Source organism: Somniosus microcephalus, chromosome 32 (genome assembly GCF_052327205.1).
Source record: "Somniosus microcephalus isolate GS21.2 chromosome 32, FLI_Smic_1.0, whole genome shotgun sequence".
NCBI classification, from domain to species: domain Eukaryota; kingdom Metazoa; phylum Chordata; class Chondrichthyes; order Squaliformes; family Somniosidae; genus Somniosus; species Somniosus microcephalus.
The window spans coordinates 19,221,538-19,243,319 of record NC_141018.1 but is presented as its reverse complement, the minus strand read 5'-3'; the positions used below and the strand labels follow the sequence as shown (position 1 = coordinate 19,243,319).

The window sequence follows — 21,782 nt, the reverse complement described above, 5'->3', positions numbered from 1 at the left end:
TAACTAGCGCCACTAAGGCTGCAGGACGGCCACGGTTGCAGAACGTTGTTTGCGGCCGCTGCGGAAGAGGCAGCCGCAACTAAATATGGGGGTCGGGCCGGTATCGGGGCGGAACCGGGGCACTGCGCACACCGATGACGTCATTGGTGCCGGCGCAGCGCTACCGGCTACCGCCGCCATTACCGCTGCGCTGAATATCAGCGCAAACTCCTCTATTGGCGCAGAAGCCCTCTTTGGGCGGTAACTGGGCGCAAAGCTGGCGGGGCCTTACTGAATTTCTAGCCCTTACTCTTCTACTTGCTGCCAAGGCCCCAGGGTTGGATTTCCAGCGTAGTTCCCCTGATCTCCTGCACTATTCTCCACTCAGAAATAACCCTGCTGTAGTGGGGAGATTGTGCCAAAGTTTCGGTCATGAGTTCAGAGACTCTGTAAATTAAAACTAACAAGTCCCGCCCCCGCCTCTAACTCATTGGCTGACACAGTGGGGTCAATATTCATTCCGACTTTTAAAAGAACGTGACTTCAGTTATGTTGATAGACTGGAGAAGCTGGGGTTGTTCTCGTTAGACCAGAGAAGGCTAAGAGGAGATTTGATAGAGGTGTTCAAAATAATGAAGGGTTTTGATAGAGTAAATAAGGAGAAACTGTTTCCAGTGGCAGAAGGGTCGGTAACCAGAGGACACAGATTTAAGGTGATTAGCAAAAGAACCAGAGGCGAGAGGAGGAAAAAAAAGTTATGCAGCGGGTTGTTGTGATCTGGAACCCGCGCTGCCTGAAAGGGCAGTGGAAGCAGATTCAATAGTAACTTTCAAAAAGGGAATTGGATAAATATTGGAAGGGAAAACATTTGCAGGGCTGTGGGGAAAGAGCAGGGGAGTGGGACTAAATGGAGAGCTCGTTCAAAGAGCCGGCACAGGCACGATGGGCCGAAAGGCCTCCTTCTGCGCTGTATCTGTTATGTCTGACATTGCGGATAGGTTCTCGATTGCCTTGGCCTGAGCACATGAAGTTTGATAGTGCTGTTATCGTTATATTACATCTGACATTGGATATAGGTATTCGATTGCTTTTGCCTGTAAGAGTGTGGTTGCATCAGCCATTAAAAGCAACATGAGTTGAGTTCTACATACGGCCTCTGGATTATCTTTGCAAACGCAACAGTATCACTCTATGATTTGCTCCGTTTCTCAATCTATTGTCATGTAAGAGCACATGTTGGAGTGAAAGTAACTATTTCTTTCCTTTATTCCCCTTCAGAGGAGAACAGAATGTTCTAGAAGCTGCAAGTAATGGCGCCTCCGCCTCCATTGGTCTAGTTGCTAACATCACTGTCAACCTACTTGCCTTTTTAGCTGTTCTGGAGTTTTTAAACGCGGCTCTCTCCTGGTTTGGAGGTATGGTGGATTATCCCGAGCTAAGCTTCCAGGTACAGTGCATTTATTGCGCACAGCTCCGCCTGCCCGTGAATCAGAAGCGGGTACTTGCTGCACGGGCCTGGCCACTTCACCAGCTCACAGAGAACCATGTCATAGCGCCAGCCTTTTACTCAGCACAGGACAGTCCGTGGTCATTTCATCTACCGCTTTATAGTCACAGGAAGATGTCATGGCAACTCACTCAGCCTAAATAAGTGAGAAATAGTCAAGAAAAGCAATACAATGGAAAAGACGAGGGAACCATTTTGTGAAAGGAATGACATATTCCAACAAGAAGAATTACATAGAAATTACATCAAGTCCTAATCCCATGTGCCCACCCTCTTCTCATATGCCTTTCTCCCCATTTCCTTCAACTACCCATATCTCTCTCTCTTCTTAGGCAGTCTCTCGGAACCGAGGATGACTTGCTTCCACATTAAAAATGAGTTTTCAGGTGACTGATGAGTCCAATGCGGGATCTACAGTCTCTGTCACAGGTGGGGCAGACGGTGGTTGAAGGGGCAGGTGGGGTGGGGTGCTCGGGTTGACGTGCGCTCCTTCCGCTGTTTGCGCTTGGCTTCCGCTTGCTCCCGGCGAAGAGACTCGAGGTGTTCGGCGCCTTCCCGGATGCTTCTCCTCCACTTTGTGTGGTCTTGGGCCAGGGATTCCCAGGTGTCGATGGGGATGTTGCACCTAGTCTTAAATATTGACGTAATTTGCTGCTTCAGTCACTGACTCTGGTGGCGTATTCCACAGCCTTACAACCCTCTGTGTAAAAAAGGTTTCTCCTGCTCTTTGTCCTACATCTCTTACATTTAATATTATATCTATGCCACTTCATTCTAGGCCCGTCAACCACTGGAAACAGTCTGTTCTTATGACTCTGTCCTATCCCCTTCATAATTTAAACACCTCCATGAAATAAACCCCATAATCTCCCCTGTCCGCCATACCAGGCAGCATCATAGCAAAATAACAACAGAAAATGCTGGAAGCACGCAGCAGGCCAGGCAGCATTCGCGGCGAGAGAAAAACAGAGAAACTGGAAAAGGTTAGAGATGTAACAGGTGCACTTGCTTAAAACCTGTCACATCGCTAACCTTTTCCAGATCTGACGAAGGGTCACAGACCTGAAACGTTAACTCTGTTTCTCGCTCCGCGGATGCTGCCTAACCTGCTGAGTGCTTCCAGCATTTTCTGTTGTTATTTCAGCTTTCCAGCATCCGCAGTATTTTGCTATTGTATTAGCGTCCTAGTGAATCTGCACTGACGTAAGAAAACTACTAGGCACTTGGTCTAAGCATTAAACAAAGCTTTAATCAACTGTTTTACAACATGGAGGTCTAGTTGTGTCCTTCACTAGTTCCTGTTAAGAATGTCCTGCGCAAGCTGGGCCCGTGCCCAAGTATTTATACTCTCCCTGGACAGCACCACCCATAGGCTGCTCAGTATTATTTCATAAGTCTTTCTTTCATGAATGACTGATTCATGTCATGCACTCTCTGTTGCCTCAAACGTCCTTCCTATAGTATGGAGCCCCTAAGTGCACACATTACTCCAACTGTGGTCTTAGTAAGGTTTTATATAGATTTACCATTACATCTCGACTTCTTTGAACACTAAGGGAATCAAAGGATATGGGGATGGGGCAGCAAAGTGGAGCTGAGGTGGAAGATCAGCCATGATCTTATTGAATGGCTACTCCTGCTCCTATTTCTTATGTTTTTATGACTTCTGTATTCAGTAGCTCTTAGCATAAGCCCGCGTATTCCATTAGTTTTATTTTAAGGCCTTGACGTGTTGCATTTAATATCCTGTGAAGTATAATGAAACACCTCACGCTTACTGTCACTGAATTCGGTCAGCCACCTTTCTGCTTATTCTGTAATCTTATCAATATTCCCCTCAGAGCTTCCTTTGGTGCTCAGATTTATTTAATATGCCTCCTATTTCAGTAAGGTCTGCAAACTAGTCCAATATCCAAATTATTAATGTGTACAGTCAACAGAAGCAGCTTGAGTTCTGAACCTGGTGGGACATTACTGTCCACAGCCAACCACACTGAGAAAATTGCCCTCAACTCCTACTCTCTGTATCCTCCCTTCTAACTAGTTCTTAATCCAATTGGCTACCCTTCCCCTAATTCCATACCCCTTAATGTTCTCCAATAGTTTCCTACATGGTACCTTCTCAAAGGCTTTCTGAACGTCCATGTACCCCCCATCCACATCCATCACCTCCTCAAAGAGGTCTATCAGGATTATAGAAACAGAGAAAAATAGGAGCAGGAGTCGGCCATTCGGCCCTTCGAGCCTGCTCCGCCATTCAACACGATCATGGCTGATCCTCTCTCTCAATACCATATTCCCGCTCTCTCCCCATACCCCTTGATGCCTTTTGTGTCCAGAAATCTATCTATCTCCTTCTTCAATATATTCAGTGACTTGGCCTCCACAGCCTTCTGTGGTAGAGAATTCTACAGGTTCACCACCCTCTGAGTGAAGAAATTTCTCATCTCAGTCCTAAATGTCCTACCCCGTATCCTGAGACTGTGACCCCTCGTTCTAGACCCCCAGCCAGGGGAAACATCCTCCCTGTATCCAGTCTGTCTAGCCCGGTCAGAATTTTATACATTTCTCCTTTTTGAAGTTTGTGTTGGCTGCTTATAGTTATTTTCTCTTCGTCTAGGTATTTAGTCATTTTACCATTAATTAAAGATTCCAACATTTTCCCGACCACAGTTGCTAAACTAACAGGCCTGTAATTACCCAGATTAGCACCCATTCCCTTTTTGAAAATGGGTATTACACTAGCCACTGTCCAATCCCAATTTCTTCTTCCAGTTCCCTCAGGATCCTTTAATGTATCCCATCAGGACCGATTATTATAGTAGGATTCTAGCGGGATCACAAGTGGACAAGTAAGGATAGTGGGATTGAGGAAAGTGAGGGGAGTGTATTGGTAAAAATGACAGGTTTCAAGGCTAATTGGCAGAAAAGGCTGAACCAAACTATTATCAATATAGATAGTGGGATTCAGAATGATATGATAAAAATAAAGGAATTGAAAGTGTACAGGTACATTTGGCAGGCTGAAATTGGGGTTACAACGCGTTAGCGCCACACGCATGACCTTGTGAATGAGTTCATTTCATTAACTCAGCTTATAAACAGCGTTCTCGACTGCTTCCGGCTCAATCCATGACAGTGACTTCTGATTAATAATTACACAGAATTACATAGGATGTACAGCATAGAAAGGCCATTCGGTCCCACTGGTCCAATTGGTCCACGCCAGTGTTTATTGCTCCACACGAGCCTCCGCCCACCCCTCTTCCTCTAACCCTATTCCACTTCTATTCCTTTCTTCCCTCCTGTGTTTATCTAGCTTCCCCTCAATGTTCTCAGTGTGGTTGGATATACTATTCACCTCAACCACTCCCTGTGGTAGCGAGCTTCACATTCTCCCCACTCTCTGGGTAAAGAAGTTCCTCCTGAATTACTGATTGGATTTATTGGTGACTATCTTATATTGATGGCCTCTAGATTTGGACTCCCCCCCCCCCCCCAACAGGAAACACCGGGTTGGATTTTATGAAGGGTACGTGCTGGAGGCGGGACTGCTGTTTGTCGGGTTTTAGTCCCGTTTCCAGTGACGTCCGGCCAACCCACGCTATGTTCCATTGATTGGCCTTGTTAAGCCCGCCCGGTCAATTAATGGAAAGCCGGTGACAGATGACGTCAGCGAATGACGTTTCATCTGTCGAGATTTTTTTTGACAGGTGAATTGTCAGCATTTGACAGCTCTGTGAAGCTGTCAAACGCTGACAGTCTGTCTTCTAAGGTGAGACCTTGGACACAGGCTCACTTAGAAATCTCTCCTGAGCAGAAAGCAGAAGGCTACTGCATCTGAGAATGCAGCGGCCATTCTGCATTCTCTGCCATTGAGATGAGGCAGCTCCGCAACCTAAAGGGTTGAAGCCTGGAGGAAGAAACAAAGTTAAGTAAACTTCTTAGAACGCTTTACACTCACCTCACACACTTACCTCTCCACACTTGCACCCTTCACTCACCTCCACAGCGGACATTTCGGCCCCTCTGACCCCCGCAGACTCACTGCTCGCCTCGCTGACGCTGGCGAGGTTCAGAGCGTCGGGAAGCCCACACTTTAGGGCTCAAAATAGGGAAAAGCCAAAAAACTGCCTGTTAACAGGTAGTTAATTGGCACTAATCCCCTTCCCGCCTCGAGGAGACGGGGTCCCTGCGCAAGTCGGGGACCCGCCTCCTGGGAAAATGGCATGGAGACGGGTTGGGAGCGGGATGGGTACCCGCTCCCAGATTCTGCCATTTTCCCGGCAGTCCCGCCTCCCCAGGGCTGGGAAAATTCCCTCCCGATCTTCTCTACATTTACCCTATCAAACCCTTTCTTAATTTTAATGTCCTGTATCAGGTCAGCCCTCTGCCTTCTCTTTTCTAGCGAAAAGAGCCCCAGCCTGTTAAATCTTTCCTGATAGGTATAACCTCTCAGTTCTGGTTTCAACCTTAAAAATAATAAAATATGCTCCATTGCCCTAACTGCATTGTGCAAGCACTCTTAAGTCTAGTTAAAGATGAGAGTCCTGAAGTGAGGTCTATTCTATATTGCTTATGCAGGTCATCTGCTCTTACGTCTTCATGCCGTTTGCCTTCATGATGGGTATGGAGTGGAATGAATCTTTCCTCGTGGCCGAACTGATTGGAGTCAAACTCTTTCTCAATGAGTTTGTGGCCTACCAGAAGCTTTCCCTGTACCAGCAAAACCGCCTGGATGGCATTGCCGAATTTATTGATGGGAAAAAGCAGTGGATTTCGGTGAGTATGCAGAGTGTCAACAAAGGTTACATTTCAGCTAATAACTAGTCAGTCGCCAAAGAGTTCTGATAGGGAAATGGGGTGAGGAACCTTTCATTTCATGGATTCAAACCTAGGAGATTGCACTAACTCAACGTGCCATCCAATCCCAATAGGTCATCTTTGCGGCCTTACTGCCAGTCTTGCGCAGTAGATTTGAGTAAGGAGAAAAGCAGCCGAGAGGACGGCAATTGTAACCCGACTCGCTCAGCAGATACCCGCAGGGTGGGCAGTTAAAATCGCCCCTGGCTCTTACCTGTCCGAAAGCCGCCATGATCGCAGCGTCTGCAATTTTAACCTGCTCTCCCGAGCAGGCAGCGAGGACACCCGCCCGGAGCCAACAGAGGGGTCCTTCTTTACATCTGCATACCATGGCCCGATGACATCATTGAGACCCGACTGTAATTTTAACTCGGGCCTGAGCGGGGAGTCCACCTGGAGTTAAAATCAGGGCCGCATTTCAGTTAAGAACCTTTCAGCAAGCAAAATACTTCAACTTAGGCTGAATTTGTGCCCGGGTCTCAGGGATGAAAGGGTCTGGCTCTGACACACCGTGCCACCAGTTACCTCCGGTTTGGTGATTTCATATTCAGTTCGGTCAAAAGTAACGTTACATAACCCAAATGAAGAGCTTTTACTGGAAGCAGCTGTGGGATCAGAAAGATACTGCAGTGCCCATGATGAATGGAAAAGCTTTACACTTTCTGTTTTATTTTCTGTAGATCAGAGCAGAAACGATATGCACATATGCCCTTTGTGGCTTCGCTAACTTCTCTTCAATCGGTGTCATGCTTGGAGGACTCTGTGAGTAGCTAATGCAAAATCAGCAATCGATGTCTATGTGCTAAAAGGCCTTCAATGTGACAAATTAACCATCTGCAGTCTTCAAGTGTTTTAAAACCATGTCACCTAACTGCTACTTTCTGATTTATATGAACATACGAATTAGGAGCAGGAGTAGGCCACTCGGCCCCTCGAGCCTGCCCCGCCATTCAATAAGATCATGGCTGATCTGATTACTCCACATTCCCGTCTACCCCCAATAACCTTTCACCCCCTTGCTTACCAAGAATCTATCTACCTCTGCCTTAAAAATATTCAAAGACTCTGCTTCCACCGCCCTCTGAGGAAGAGAGTTCCAAAGACTCACGACCCTCTGTGAGAAAAAATTTCTCCTCATCTCTGTCTTAAATGGGCGACCCCTTATTTTTAAACAGTGACCCCTAGTTCTAGATTCTCCCACAAGAGGAAACATCCTCTCCACATCCACCCTGTCCAGACTCCTCAGGATCTTATATGTTTCAATCAAGTCACCTCTTACTCTTCTAAACTCCAGCGGATACAAGCCCAGCCTGTCCAACCTTTCCTCATAAGACAACCCGCCCATTCCAGGTATTAGTCTAGTAAACCTTCTCTGAACTGCTTCCAACGCATTTACATCCTTCCTTAAATAAGGAGACCAATACTGTACACAGTACTCCAGATGTGGTCTCACCAATGCCCTGTATAGCTGAAGCATAACCTCCCTACTTTTGTATTCAATTCCCCTCGCAATAAACAATAACATTCTATTAGCTTTCCTAATTACTTGCTGTACCTGCATAGTAACCTTTTGCGATTCATGCACAAGGACATCCAGATCCCTCTGCATCTCAGAGCTCTGCAATCTCTCACCATTTAGAGAATATGCTTCTTTTTTATTCTTCCTGCCAAAATGGACAATTTCACATTTTCCCACATTATACTCCATTTGCCAGATCTTTGCCCACTCACTTAACCTCTCTGTATCCCTTTGTAGCCTCCTTATGTCCTCTTCACAATTTACTTTCCCACCTATCTTTGTGTCATCAGCAAATTTAGCAACCATACCTTCGGTCCCTTCATCCAAGTCATTTACAGGAAACTCTCGCTTAAACAGCATCTAAATATCCAGAATTCTCTATTAACCGGCAAAATTCTCACTCCGAAAACAACACCTCAATAACCGGCAATGTTGCCGAGTCTGAGTCTCCCGCGGTGGCCGAGTTAGTCAGTGGGGGTAGTTCTCCAAACTACCGCTACTCGGCTTCTTGGCGCTGTCGGAAGTCCGAACACCTCAATACCCCTGTAACAGGAGTCTGACTCTCTCGCGCTGCCAGGAGTCTCTTCTGATTCGCCATTTTACAGGGGCACTGTGTGTCTCCCACGCTGCTGGTAGTCATTGCATTGCATTACCCTCAACTGGCAGTACTGTACTTAATCAAACATCTTCCACCATCCATTTAACACAACATTCTGTAGGTGAGTACCCAATTACTGTATACTGCACATTTCTTGATTTTTTTTATTTTTCTTTGTTAAAAATAGCCTTGGTAGATAACCCTCTCCGTCATCCGGAATTTTTGATCAACCAGCAACATGCCGGTCCCGTCGCTGCCGGATACCAAAGAGTTTCCTGTATATAAATATATAAAGTTATTTATCTTGTCCATTCTGATTTTTTTCTCCAGTTTTTCCCCTATTGCTCGTCTCCCCTCTTTGAAGACACTTTTGTAGAATGCCTGCAGGCTTCTTCCATCAAATGAAGTCAAAAGTACTTCATTGGATGTGAAGCACTTTGGGACGTCCCGAGGTTGGGAACGGCCCTGTATAAAGGAAGTCCGTCCGTTCTTTGTTCACGAGCGAGGCTCAAGGACGCTATTGGACGGTCGAACGTATCGCAACCGAGACTGAACCTCTTCGCCCATGGGCGATTTCTGCTAGAGGGTCACTGGATAGTAGTCAGGAGAAGGAGCCTGGGCTGAGGCTGAGGCCAGCTCTCCAGCCCCAACTGCCGTCTTAGCGGAGATCAACTTAGATCAGCACTGATCTAGAATTATACCTGGGTCAGCGTGGGTTAGTAACACATCGGGTGGCTCATGGTGCCGGGGGAAGCCTGCTTTACAATAGTTAAGTGGCATAAGTCACTATTTCATCATGTCATAAGAACATAATCAATGCAATATAATATCAAGGAAGGATGTAAATGCGTTGGAAGCAGTTCAGAGCAGGTTTACTAGACTAATACCTGGAATGGACGGGTTGTCTTATGAGGAAAGGTTGGACAGGCTAGGCTTGTATCCGCTGGAGTTTAGAAGAGTAAGAGGTGCCAAAATGGACAATTTCACATTTTCCCAAATTATTCTCCATTTGCCAGATCTTTGCCCTCTCACTTAACCTATCTATATCCCTTTGTAGCCTCCTTGTGTCCTCTTCACAATTTACTTTCCCACCTATCTTTGTGTCATCAGCAAATTTAGCAACCATACCTACGGTCCCTTCATCCAAGTCATTTATACAAATATAATATCAATATAGACTGCTAACGCTACAGAGCAAAATTTGGTCTGCAGCAGATTTAGAAAGAACTTGCATTTATAAAGCACCTTTCACATTCTTGGAGTGTACCAAAGCACTTCACAGCCAATGAAGTGCTTTTGCAGCATAGTCACTGTTGTAATGTAGGGAAACGCAGCCGCCAATCTGCGCACAGCAAGCTCCCACAATCAGCAGCTGAGATAAATGGCCAGGTAATCTGTTATTGGTGGTGCTGATGGAGCCATAAGTGTCAGCCAAAACACTGGGAGAACGCTCTCCTCTTCTTCGCACAGTGCCATGGGATCTTTTATGTCCATCTGGATGAGGAGAGGGGAAGTTGGCTAATTGTCTCGTCCAAAAGACGGCACCTCTGACAGTGCAGCACTCCCTGGGTGTTGCATGGCAAGTGTCAGCCTGGATTGCGTGCTCAAGTCCTGCAGTGAGGCTTGAACCCACAGCCTTCTGACACGAAGGACAGAGTCCCGCCACTGAGCCAAGCTGACACGTTTAGCGTCCGACCTCCCAGGAAGTGTTCAGAGCAGGTTGCTTCAGGAACTGAACCTGTCTGGCACTCCCACACCATGGCAACACCATCCCTTTAAAGCTCAATACAAAGAATTGCGCGTAAGACCTGATCCTACAGTGTCAGCGGACAGCACTCTCACCTCTGAGTCAGAAGGTTGTGGGTTCGAGTCCCACTCCAGAAACCTGAGCACACTCCAACAACAACAACAACTTGTATTTATATAGCGCCTTTAACGTAGTAAAATGTATTTTAAGACAAAAAATTTGACGCCGATCCACATAAGGAGAAATTAGGGCAGGTGACCAAAAGCTTGGTCAGAGAGGTCGGTTTTAAGGAGCATCTTAAAGGAGGAAAGAGGGGTAGTGAGGTGGAGAGGTTTAGGCAGGGAATTCCAGAGCTTGGGGCCCAGGCAACAGAAGGCATGGCCACCAATGGTTGAGCGATTATAATCAGGGATGCTCAAGAGGGTAGAATTTGAGGAGCACAGATATCTCGGGAGGGGGGTTGTGGGGCTGGAGGAGATTACAGAGATAGGGAGGGGAGGCGAGGCCATGGAGTGATTTGAAAACAAGGATGAGAATTTTGAAATCGAGTCGCTGCTTAACCGGGAGCCAATGTAGGTCAGCGAGCACAGAGGGTGATGGGCGAACGGGACTTGGTGCGAGTTAGGGCACGGGGCAGCACTAATGGAGCGCTGCAGTGTCGGAGGTGCTGCCTTTCAGATGAGAGGTTAAACCAAGGCCCTGTCCTCCCTCCCATGTGGATGTGGCAGTATTTCAAAGAAAGGTTGGGGCCTTCTCCCTGGGTGCGCTGGCCAATATTTATCCCCTCAACCAACATCTGGCCATTATCAGTCACAAAGTGCTCCGGTGGCTGTAAAGTGCTTTGGGAGCATCCTGAGGTTTTGAAAGGTGCGATAGAAAGGCAAGTTCTTTTTTTCCTACATTTGCTCTCTCCGTCTGTCTCTCTACAGCTTCCATAGCTCCGGCACGCAAGAGCGACATGGCGGAAATCATTATCAGCGCTCTGATCACTGGATTCCTCACCTCACTGGTGAACGCGTGTGTCGCAGGTGGGCAACCTTTAACTTTTAACATTATGTTCGCGTCTGTATCTCTTGTCAATTCTGTGGCGCATCCCATCCCCCCACCCCCCACCCCCCTTCCCGCACCAAAACATCCCACAAAAAAAAAGAGGCATCCGCACCTAATAGCAGCCGGACTCTATTACATTTATGTTCTGTGCATTAGGAATTCTCTTCGTGCCCAGGGACTTTGTGGACTGTGTGACTTACCTCAACGGCAGTACCTTCAACAGGACCAGTGGCGACCTCTACACCTGCTGTCACAATCTCTATGGCAGGTAAGCCCCCTCTGATACTCGAGGCAGGATCCTGGGAGTGAAATTGGGCTCTGCCAGTGGTGCAGGAACAGGCGGTAGCGGTGCTCGTTTTACCCTCCGCGCGCCCGTTTCCTCTTCCATTGATTTCCGCGCCACTGGCAAAGACATAGAAACATAGAAGATAGGAGCAGGAGTAGGCCATTCGGCCCCTCGAGCCTGTTCCACCATTTAATGTGATCATGGCTGATCATCCAAATTCAGTACCCTGTCCCTGCTTTCTCCCCATATCCCTTTAGCCTTAAGAAATAGATCTAACTCCTTCTTGAATATATTTAATAAGTTGGCCTCAACTGCCTTGTGTGGTAGAGAATTCGATAGCAAAATACTGCGGATGCTGGAAATCCGAAATAACAACAGAAAATGCTGGAAAAACTCAGCAGGCCAGGCAGGATCCGTGGAAGTTCTGTAGAAGGGTTTCGACCCGAAACGTTGACTCTATTTCTCTCTCCATGGATGTTGCCTGGCCTGCTGAGTTTTTCCAGCATTTTCTGTTGTTATTGTGGTAGAGAATTCCACAGGTTCACCACTCTCTGGGTGAAGAAATTCCTCCTCATCTCTGTCCTAAATGGCTTACCCCTTATCCTTAGACTGTGACCCCTGGTTCCGGACTCCCTCGCCATCGGGAACATCCTTCCTGCATCTAGTCTGTCTAGTCCTGTTAGAATTTTATAAGTTTTAACGACATCCCCTCTCATTCTTCTAAACTCCAGCGAGTATAAGCCCAATCGACCCAATCTCTACTCATACGTCATTCCTGCCATCCCAGGTATCAGCCTGGTGAATCTTCACTGAACACCTTCCATGGCAAGAACGTCCTTCCTCAGATAAGGCGACCAAAACTGCAGACAATACTCAAGATGTGGTCTCACCAAGGCCCTGTATAACTGCAGCAAGACATCCTTGTTCCTGTACTCAAACCCTCTCACTACGAAGGTCAACATACCATTTGCCTTCTTAACCAATTTCACCCCCTCTCTCTTCGCCAACCTTTCTACCAGCAGGAGAGTTTGCTGCGGTGGCCTTTTTTTTCTCACCTTAAGCCCTCGCGAGTAATTGATTAATAGTTCTTTCTCACTGCTGTTGATTGCAACTGTTCTTTCGCGCACGTCTGGCTAGCTTTTTATAAGCAATTGTACAAAAGCAAAATACTGTGGATGCTGGAAATCTGAAATAAAAGCAGAACATGCTGGAAATACTCAGCAGGTCAGGCAGCATCTGTGAAGAGAGAAACAGAGTTAACGTTTCAGGTCGGTGACCCTTCGTCAGAACCGGAAAAAGTTGGAGATGGAACAGGTTTTTAAGCAAGTGTCGGGGCAGGGAAAGGGGGGAGGGGAGGAAAGAGCTTTCTGGACTCAACATCGAGTTCAACAATTTCAGACCATAACCTCTGCCCCATCTTGCTTTTCTCTCTCTCTCACATGGCAGCTGTCGATCATTCTGCCATTTACACTCCATCTAGAGTTAACCTTTGTTTCTTAACTTGTCCCGTTACCATCTCCTTTTGCCTCGCACCATCATCCCTTTTGTCTCTTAGGGCTGGATTTTCATTGGGCCGTGGAAGCGGGATTGAAGGCGTGTGGGGGGTTAAAATCCCCAAATCGGGGGGCACGAACCCACCCCGCCTCCATGCCCGTTTCAAAGGAGGCGGATACCCGACCTGTGCTGGGACCCGCCTCCCCGAGGCGGGAAGGGGATTAGTGCCAATTAACTGCCTGTTAACAGGTAGTTAACAGTCAGTTTTTAGCCTAATCCCTATTTTCATTGGTGAAATGTGGGATTCCCGACAGCTCCAAACCACGCCAAGTTAGCGAGGCGGGCCGTCGGAATGAAGGGCTTGGGGGGGTCGAGATGTCCGGTGTTCAGGTGAGTGAGTGAGCATGAGTGAAGAGGTAAGTGTGTTTGGTGTGTGTAAATTGTTTAAAGAAGTTTTACTTACATGTACTGACCTTTACAGCCTTCCTTCCTTCAGGTCTCGGGAGTCCCTCATCTCACTGGCACAGAAAGCCAGTCAAAAGTTCCAGCATTCAGCTTTCTGTTCCGGGGAGATCTCTAAATCATCCTGAGAGGAAGGAATTAACCTGGAGTACAGATTGTCAGTGTTTGACAGCTTCAAACAGCTGTCAAACGCTGATATTTCATCTGTCAAAAGCTCTTGACAGATGAAATGTCAATCTGTGACGTCACCTGTTGCCGGGTGGCCCTTAATTGGCCTGCTGAGCCTGCTGGGCAGGCTCAACAAGGTCAATCAAGTGAAAATCGCGTGGGTTGGCTACAACTCGATGGAGGCGGGACTACAACCCCGAAAGTTGTAGTCCCGCCTTCTACCCGCCTCCTCAATGAAAATCCAGCCCGTAATCTCTCCTGCCTTCCATCCTATCACAGACCTTCCCCTTTTGTTCTTTCCTCCCCTCCCCCCTTTCCCTGCCCCTACACTTGCTTAAAAACCTGTTCCATCTCCAGCTTTTTCCAGTTCTGACGAAGGGTCATCGACCTGAAACGTTAACTCTTGTTTCTCTCTCCACAGATGCTGCCTGGCCTGCTGAGTGTTTCCAGCATTTTCTATTTTATAAACAATTCCTGTTTTGCAGGTTATTTGGAAGCGTGTAGGGGATTGCTGGAGGGGATGGGGGGGTGTACGGGACATCAATGCTTCTTAAATCGGAACGCCGGGCAAACTGGATTCCAAGAAAAATGGTCAGCGCTGGGTGAAGGTTTGGCAGGGGAGCAGTGCTGAGTGGGAGCTTTTCTCGGGAAATATCTGGCTTGCAGCCCCCGGAGATCTTCTTCCATTCAGCGCTGCGGTTTTCCAATGACCGCCATCTGCCAAATCCCGGATTGACCCCTTCTTATGTTCCATCAGAGCCCCAGCTCTACCTTCTTTCTGAAAGAATAGACACCAATTTAGTTCTAAATGGCAGGACTTAAATATCGTCTTGTTGTAAAAGCATTCATAAAAGCGTTCAGAGACGATTCACTCGGTTGATTCCTGAGATGAGGGGGTTGACTTATGAGGAAAGGTTGAGCCTATACTCATTGGAGTTTAGAAGAATGAGAGGGGATCTTATTGAAACATGTAAGATACTGAGGGGGCTCGACAAGGTAGATGCAGAGAGGATGTTTCCCCTCGTGGGGAAATCTAGAACTCGGGGGCACAGTCTCAGAATAAGGGGTCGCCCTTTTAGAACTGAGATGAGGAGGAATTTCTTCTCTCAGAGGGTCATAAATCTGTGGAATTCTCTGCCCCAGAGAACCGTGGAGGCTGGGTCATTAAATACATTTAAGTTGGAGATAGACAGATTTTTGCAAGATAAGGGAGTGAAGGGTTATGGGGAGCGGACAGGGAAGTGGCTTTGAGCCCAAGATCAGCCATGATCTTATTGAATGGCGGAGCAGGCTCGAGGGGCCAAGTGGCCTATTCCTGCTCCTATTTCTTATGTTCTCATAATTTATTTAATCCTCTCTTCCTGAAGTTAAAAAAACATAAATTCAAGTTACTACATTTAAAACATCAACAACCGTATAAAAAATGCAGGGTCTATGGTCCTCTCCCCTCCTAGGATCCCCCCAGCATCTCCTGTTAGAGACCAGAACCCATTGGCCACATTGCCCATCTCACTAGCTGAATATTGTGGCACAGCTTGCACTGCCAGTCCATGACTGGGCGGGTCTATTGGCCAGGCAGGGTATATCTGAAGGAGCGCTGCCTAATAGGCCGTGCGGCCCACCGTGTGGGATCTGCCGGCCTCCCTCTCCCATATTCTTGCTCTTTCTTCTCTGCACCACCGCCAGCAATTCCGACCCAAAGATTCACAGCTTGTCGCAGCCTCCAAGACACCCAAAAAAAAAACAATCCCATCAACGCCAACCTACAGAACTCGGAAAAGCTAACCGCATCAAAAAAAAGTTGACACAGGCCCCAAAACAGCCAACAACAAAAAGCAGCCCCTGATTAAAAGGCCTGTGTGCAAGGCCATTGCCACAAAGCAACCGATAAGTTAAAATCCTGTATATTGTGTGTGGAGTTAGAGGGCTTGTTGACTAAAATGGCCTTCCTGGTACTTTGCTGTCTTCTGATCTGTCCGTCAGAACTGACCCTCCTTTTCTCTCCACAGTGTGATACTCCCTAGGAATGGAACCGTTACTTTCGAAGGACAATGGTCAAGTGTCGATCAGAGTGCTAAGTTTTTATATAACTGTTGTGGTCTGTATAACAATAGTGTGTGTATAGTGTGAATGATACTATTTCCCCACCCCCCCCCCTATAAATAAGATAACATGTACAAGCCAAACAAACATTTGCTTCCTAATCTGATAAGTCAGATTGCCACACAGTCCTGAACTGGGGAAGATTGTCTCAATTAGTTCCCTACAGGACAAGGATTGGAGTTGTACATGTAACAGAACTTACATCTTGCAGCATTGATTGTCCATCCAGACCTGATCTTCATAAAACTTTTCCTTTTGTACTGTGTTTTTAACGTGACATCATCACAGTGAGCCTAGATTTTCTATTTATCAGTCTGTTGTGGAGGGGGAAGAGAGAGCGTGATACCCACACAATGACATCATCACAGTGAGCCTCGATTTTCTATTTATCAGTCAGTTGTGGAGGGGGAAGAGAGAGCGTGAGACCCACACAATGACATCATCACAGTGAGCCTAGATTTTCTATTTATCAGTCTGTTGTGGAGGGGGAAGAGAGAGCGTGACACACAAGCAGTGACATTATCACAATGAGCCTCAAGTAACCTATTCACCAACCTGTTGGGGGAGCTATCAATCAGCAGCTGTAGGGGCAAGATCTCAATGTCCTTACAATGGCCAATGTACCAGCCAGCCCCCCCACCCACGTCCTCACCTACAACCATAATCAGTGCCTTGTCAGTCTGGTTTCTGTGACCCAATAATGATGGAGGCCCTGGGAACAGTCAGTGACTACACCCCAGTATAATCAGGCAGTCAAGCATCTGGCAAATAACGGGCAGCTCTAACCATGAATGTGGCCATGAATTTCTTGGCTCTGAACAGTTTGACCTATTAGCTCACTGTAGTTCTGGCCCCGACTGCAGGTCTTTACATCTTGCAGCATAGGGTTAGCATCACCCAATCACAGGTGGTACCGTTTACTGCGGGGACTTTTCCGAAGGGTCAGCCCACTTCACTTTTACTTGGGATTTTTCCCCCAAGTGGAAAAAATCTAGTCCATAATTTCTAACTCTTGCTTCATTGATTCACTTCAAAGAATGCAAAATTAAGATGAATGGCATGGCTGAATCCATTAAGAGGGCTGATACTATCCGAATGAGATCCGCTAAAGTCCAAGGGGGTGAATTTCCGGGGGTTGGGGGGGAAATTTCCTGCTTGTCCGACATCACTGGCAGGCGAGCCACAGGAATTCCCTAAAAGCGACATAACTGTAGGGGTTGCCTACACTCCAGGACTGTCCTGGAGTCTCCAGGAATTAAAGATTCACCCGGGAGAAAAATCATAGGGGTATTAAAAAAATTCTTTGAATACTTCCATTTATTACTTATAAAAACAACGGAGATGGGGGAAAAAAGGCTGTTTGACAGTCAAGAATCATCTAATTGGGTAATGAAGAGTCTGTTCGCTTTCCAATTGGCCGTCGAGAGGATGGACGTGTAGGGCAGCCAATGGCGGGGGGGGCGTTTGGAGGTCATGTGATGACACCTCCAGGAAAATGTCCAAACCGAGTTGGCAACCCTACATCAAGGGTATCTGCGCCGGGTTTTTTTAATCCTCCGGAGTTTCCTAAGCTCTTACGCTGAAGGTGTGTAGGACGAGGGGAAGATCCATTGTGGAAGTTCACCCTCTCCCACCCCCCCACCCTCCCCAAGTGCCCCGGCCACATGAACGTCAATAACTGGTCTGCTGTGGATTGAAGCAGCCCTGTCACCATAGCTGAAGGGACCGGGGCCGCTATGACCTCCTAGCATGTTATATCAGCTGGAAGTTCAAAGCAGTTCAGGCGGAAGCTTCAAGATGCCATCCAGATGCTCGTAACAAAAGATGGGCAGAATCGTCCGAGGCCCCGTGCCAGTAGAATCACCCAGCATAGACGAAGTCCATTCAGCCCATCCTGACTGTGCCGGCTCTTTGAAAGAGCGATCCAATTAGCCCCACTCCCCTGTTCTTTCCCCCTGGACACCGGGGAGAACTCCCCCTGCTCTGCTTCGAAATAGTGCCACGGGATCTTTTACGTCCCCCTGAGAGAGCAGACGGGGCTCCTCCGGAAGACGGCACCTCCGACAGTGCAGCACTCCCTCAGCACTGCACTGGGAGTGTCAGCCTACATTTTGTGCTCAAGTCCCTGGAGCGGGACTTGAACCCACAACCTTCTGACTCCGAGGCGAGGGTGCTACCCACTGAGCATGCGGGCCCTTGCCTACTGCCTGCCATTTTGCAGTGGGGTCTCTGCAAATTCCACCTGATCGCTCCCGTTGAAAAGCGAACAGGTGGCGCAGGTGCGATGGGCTGCAGGGGAACCTCCTGTGCTGATCATCTCAGTGACTCCACCACATAAGAATAAAAGACGTGATCCCATTTACCTGACCTTTTGAGCCTGACTTTCTTTTCCTTCTTCCATCCTGAATCCCAAGTCGATATCCATTCATTCTTCCCGACTCGGGAAATGGATTCATTTCATTCCTCAAATATTCCACCAAATCTTTATATGGTGGCACCTGCCTTCACAACTTTGGACGGGAACTGCACCCTTAAGTCGCATCTCTCTTATTCCTTTCTAATGTAGTCATGGCCTTAGCTCCAGCTGGTAGTTCACCCTCGTCATTGGAAATCACTGAAATTGTTTTATATTTTAATTCAAGAGAGACTTGCATTTATACAGTGCCTTTCATGACCTCAGGATGTCCCAAAGCACTTTACAGCAAATGAGGTACTTTTTTAAAGTGTAGTCACTGTTGTAATGTAGGGAAATTAAACCTAATTTGAACCACCGTGGGGAGTTTCCACTAAAATCTGTTCAAGAAAATCTAAGAGGCTTTATTCAGGTTATTTATATATCGCAGTCAGAGAGATTAGGGGATACAGAGAGGGGTTAGAGGGTACAGAGAGGGATTAGAGGGTCTAGTGGTAGAATGTTTCACTGTCATTTATAGAAGCCTGGTAATTCTAGCAGATTTAAGGTGAATGTTCAGAGGAGCTGGTATCTTTTCTGATGTTGAATTTTATCAATTGTGAACCGGTAGTTCTACGCACCGGACTCCCAGTGACTGGGATGGTAACTCATGCAGTAAATATCAGACTGTTCCTTAGACAGCTCAGCGCCTCTACCTATAGAATAGCATCAGTTGTCAGGGCTGAGGCCTGCTCGACGGGCACCGTGCTCCATAACGCAGTCTAGAAGCCCCTGTGGGACCGAGAGCCAGCACACAGGCCATGCAAGGCTAACCCAAAATACCAAGGGAGTGCTGCACTGTCAGAGGTGCCGCCTTTTGGAGGAGACTTTAAACCGAAGGCAGTCAGAACGCCCGAAAAGCGTGCTGGCCGCTTTGGGCCCATATAAAAGCAGGCGCTCCCTGGGAGGCACATTCAGCAGGCTGGGTCCGTTCTCTTCAACGAGACTCATCCTTTATTGCCCCAACTTGCTGTTCAGTTTGTTTTCCACCAACTTTGTTTCCAAAACTGAACTCCAAGCTTCTCACAGCTGTAACCTCCCCAACAGCCGCCTGTCTCCCAGGGAACAGCCCTGTCATTCTGCCTATACAGGCTTTGCGAGGAGCAGTCTGCCCCTCAATTGCACAGGTCTTAATACAGGAAATCCAAGTGGGGAGATATCTGACATTCATTTGCATGTGATTTGCATTGCTGCACCCTCTAGAGGCGCAGTGAGGTATAGCTGTGGGTAGCTCCCTGGGCATTCCTTTCTGTTGGCAGGTGCAGGAGGAGAAAACAAATGCATCAGGTGAGTAACTAGGACCCATTCCTCAACCACCACCCAAGACAATAGTACCTGAATCTGAACAAACCTGCCTGTGGAACTACAGGCGCTACGTACCAGAAAATTGGGTGCTCATCCTTTGCACCTGTTCGGTGCCTAATGTAAGACTTGCGTTATATAGCGCCTTTCACGACCTCAGGACGTCCCAAAGCGCTTTACAGCCAATGAAAGTACTGTCTCTGTTGTAATGTAGGAAACGCGGCACAGAGAGGCCCCACTCACAGCAACAAGATAAACGACCAGATCATCTGTTTTTTTAGTGAAACAACAACAGGAAATGCTGGAAACACGCAGCAGGCCAGGCAGCATCCGTGGAGAGAGAAACAGAGTTAACGTTTCAGGTCTGGGACCCTTCATCAGAACTGGAAAAAGCTGGAGATGTAACAGATATTAAGCAGGTGCAGAGACAGGGGGGGGGGGGGAGGGGAGGAAGGAATGGAAGGAATATACTGTGCTTATGTAAGAGGCTGGAAAGATAAAATGTTGTAAATGGGAATGGCAAAAATCATACAGCATGAAAAATGGGGGCAGGGGTTATGGTCTGAAATTGTTGAACTCAATGTTGAGTCCAGAAGGCTGGAAAGTGCCTAATCGAAAGATGAGGTGCTGTTCCTCGAGCTTCATTGGAACAGTGTAATAGGCCGAGGACAGAGAGATCAGAGTGGGAGTGAACTGGAGAATTAAAGTGACAGGTGACCGGAAGCTCAGGGTCACCCTTACGGACTGTTTTTTTAGTGATGTTGGTTAACATAAGAGCATAAGAAATAGGAGCAGGAGTCGGCCATACGGCCCCTCGAGCCTGCTCCGCCATTCAATAAGATCATGGCTGATCATCGACCTCAACTCCACTTTCCCGCCCGATCTGCATATCCCTTGATTCCACTAGAGCCCAAAAATCTATCAATCTCAGCCTTGAATATACTCAAAGACTCAGCATCCACAGCCCTCTGGGGCAGAGAATCACAACCCTCTGGGTGAAGAAATTCCTCCTCATCTCGGTCTTAAATGGCCGACCCCTTATCCTGAGACTATATAAACATAGAAAAATAGGCGCAGGAGGAGGCCATTCAGCCCTTCAATATGATCATGGCTGATCCTCTATCTCAATACCATATCTCCACTCTCTCCCCATACCCCTTGTTGCCTTTTGTGTCTAGAAATCTATCTATCTCCTTCTTAAATATCTTCAGTGACTTGGCCTCCACAGCCCTCTGGGGTAGAGAATTCCACAGGTTCACCACCCTCTGAGTGAAGACATTTCTCCTCATCTCAGTCCTAAATGGATGAATATTGGCCAGGATTCCCCTGGTCTTCTGTGAATAGTGTCACAGGATCTTTTATGTCCGCCTCAGTATAACGTCTCAGCCGAAAAACGGCACCTCCAACAGTGCAGCACTCCCTCAGTAATGCACTGGACGCTCAACTTAGATTTTGTACTCAAGTCTCTGGAGTGGGACTTGAACCTACAACCTGTTGGCTCCAGAGCCAAGAATGCTACCCACTGAACCACACCTGACTGTGCCTGGAGGGAGCACGGCATTGTGAATTACGTGCAAATGAATGTCCGCTGCCTCTGCACAGATTTCCTGTAATAGAACCCGGTGCAGTTCAGGAGCAGATTGCTCCTAAAAAATATCTGATGCTACCTCTTCCAGAGCTGCCATTTAGGTGCTATCTGTCTTCAAAGGACAGGCTGATATTTTGTCAAATTAAGTATTTTTGGCTTTGTCAATTAAAAAAAATGTTTTGCTGCTTCAATACTTGCTTCAGAGTGTTTTTTTCCATTTACCAATGGAGGCTGCATTCAGTACGGCTAAGAAAAGCAGGAGCGGTTTCCACAGGAACTGGAGCAAAGTGTCAATCGACAGTCAATGTGCTGGAGGAGGGGCGGGACTTATAGCAGGACTCACAGCAAATTGTCTATCTTACAGCAAACAAATTCTATTTACTCTGCAAACAGCGTCTATTTAAACAGCGCACTACAGCAGTCTACAGAGTCTATTTAAAGAGTCTCTACAAACTACAGTAAAAAGAGAACTCGTGACCAAAACTACAGCAATGTCTCCCAATAAGAGCAGGATTATTGCTCCAGCAAAATGCAGTGAGTGGAGGATAGTTACATAATACAAATTATGTGCATAAACTCAAACCCAGCAGTGCGGTCTCCAGGCCTGATTGACGGGGGAAATTACCCAATCATCTCCATTCTGGCCGGGAATAGAGGTGTCACT

General features: G+C 47.3%; 1 protein-coding gene across 1 annotated transcript in view; it reads left to right on the top strand.

Annotated features, from left to right (window-relative positions):
- Positions 1 to 21,309, top strand: part of slc28a1 (solute carrier family 28 member 1) — a 52,850-nt gene extending 31,541 nt beyond the window's left edge. The window contains exons 12-17 of the mRNA XM_085971996.1: positions 1,258 to 1,426; positions 6,071 to 6,268; positions 7,030 to 7,111; positions 11,143 to 11,241; positions 11,420 to 11,531; positions 15,683 to 21,309. Of these exons, the coding sequence (XP_085828122.1) occupies positions 1,258 to 1,426; positions 6,071 to 6,268; positions 7,030 to 7,111; positions 11,143 to 11,241; positions 11,420 to 11,531; positions 15,683 to 15,803 (781 nt within the window). The 3' untranslated portion in view covers positions 15,804 to 21,309. The remainder of the gene's footprint in view (positions 1 to 1,257; positions 1,427 to 6,070; positions 6,269 to 7,029; positions 7,112 to 11,142; positions 11,242 to 11,419; positions 11,532 to 15,682) is intronic.
- Positions 21,310 to 21,782: the final 473 nt, after the last annotated feature.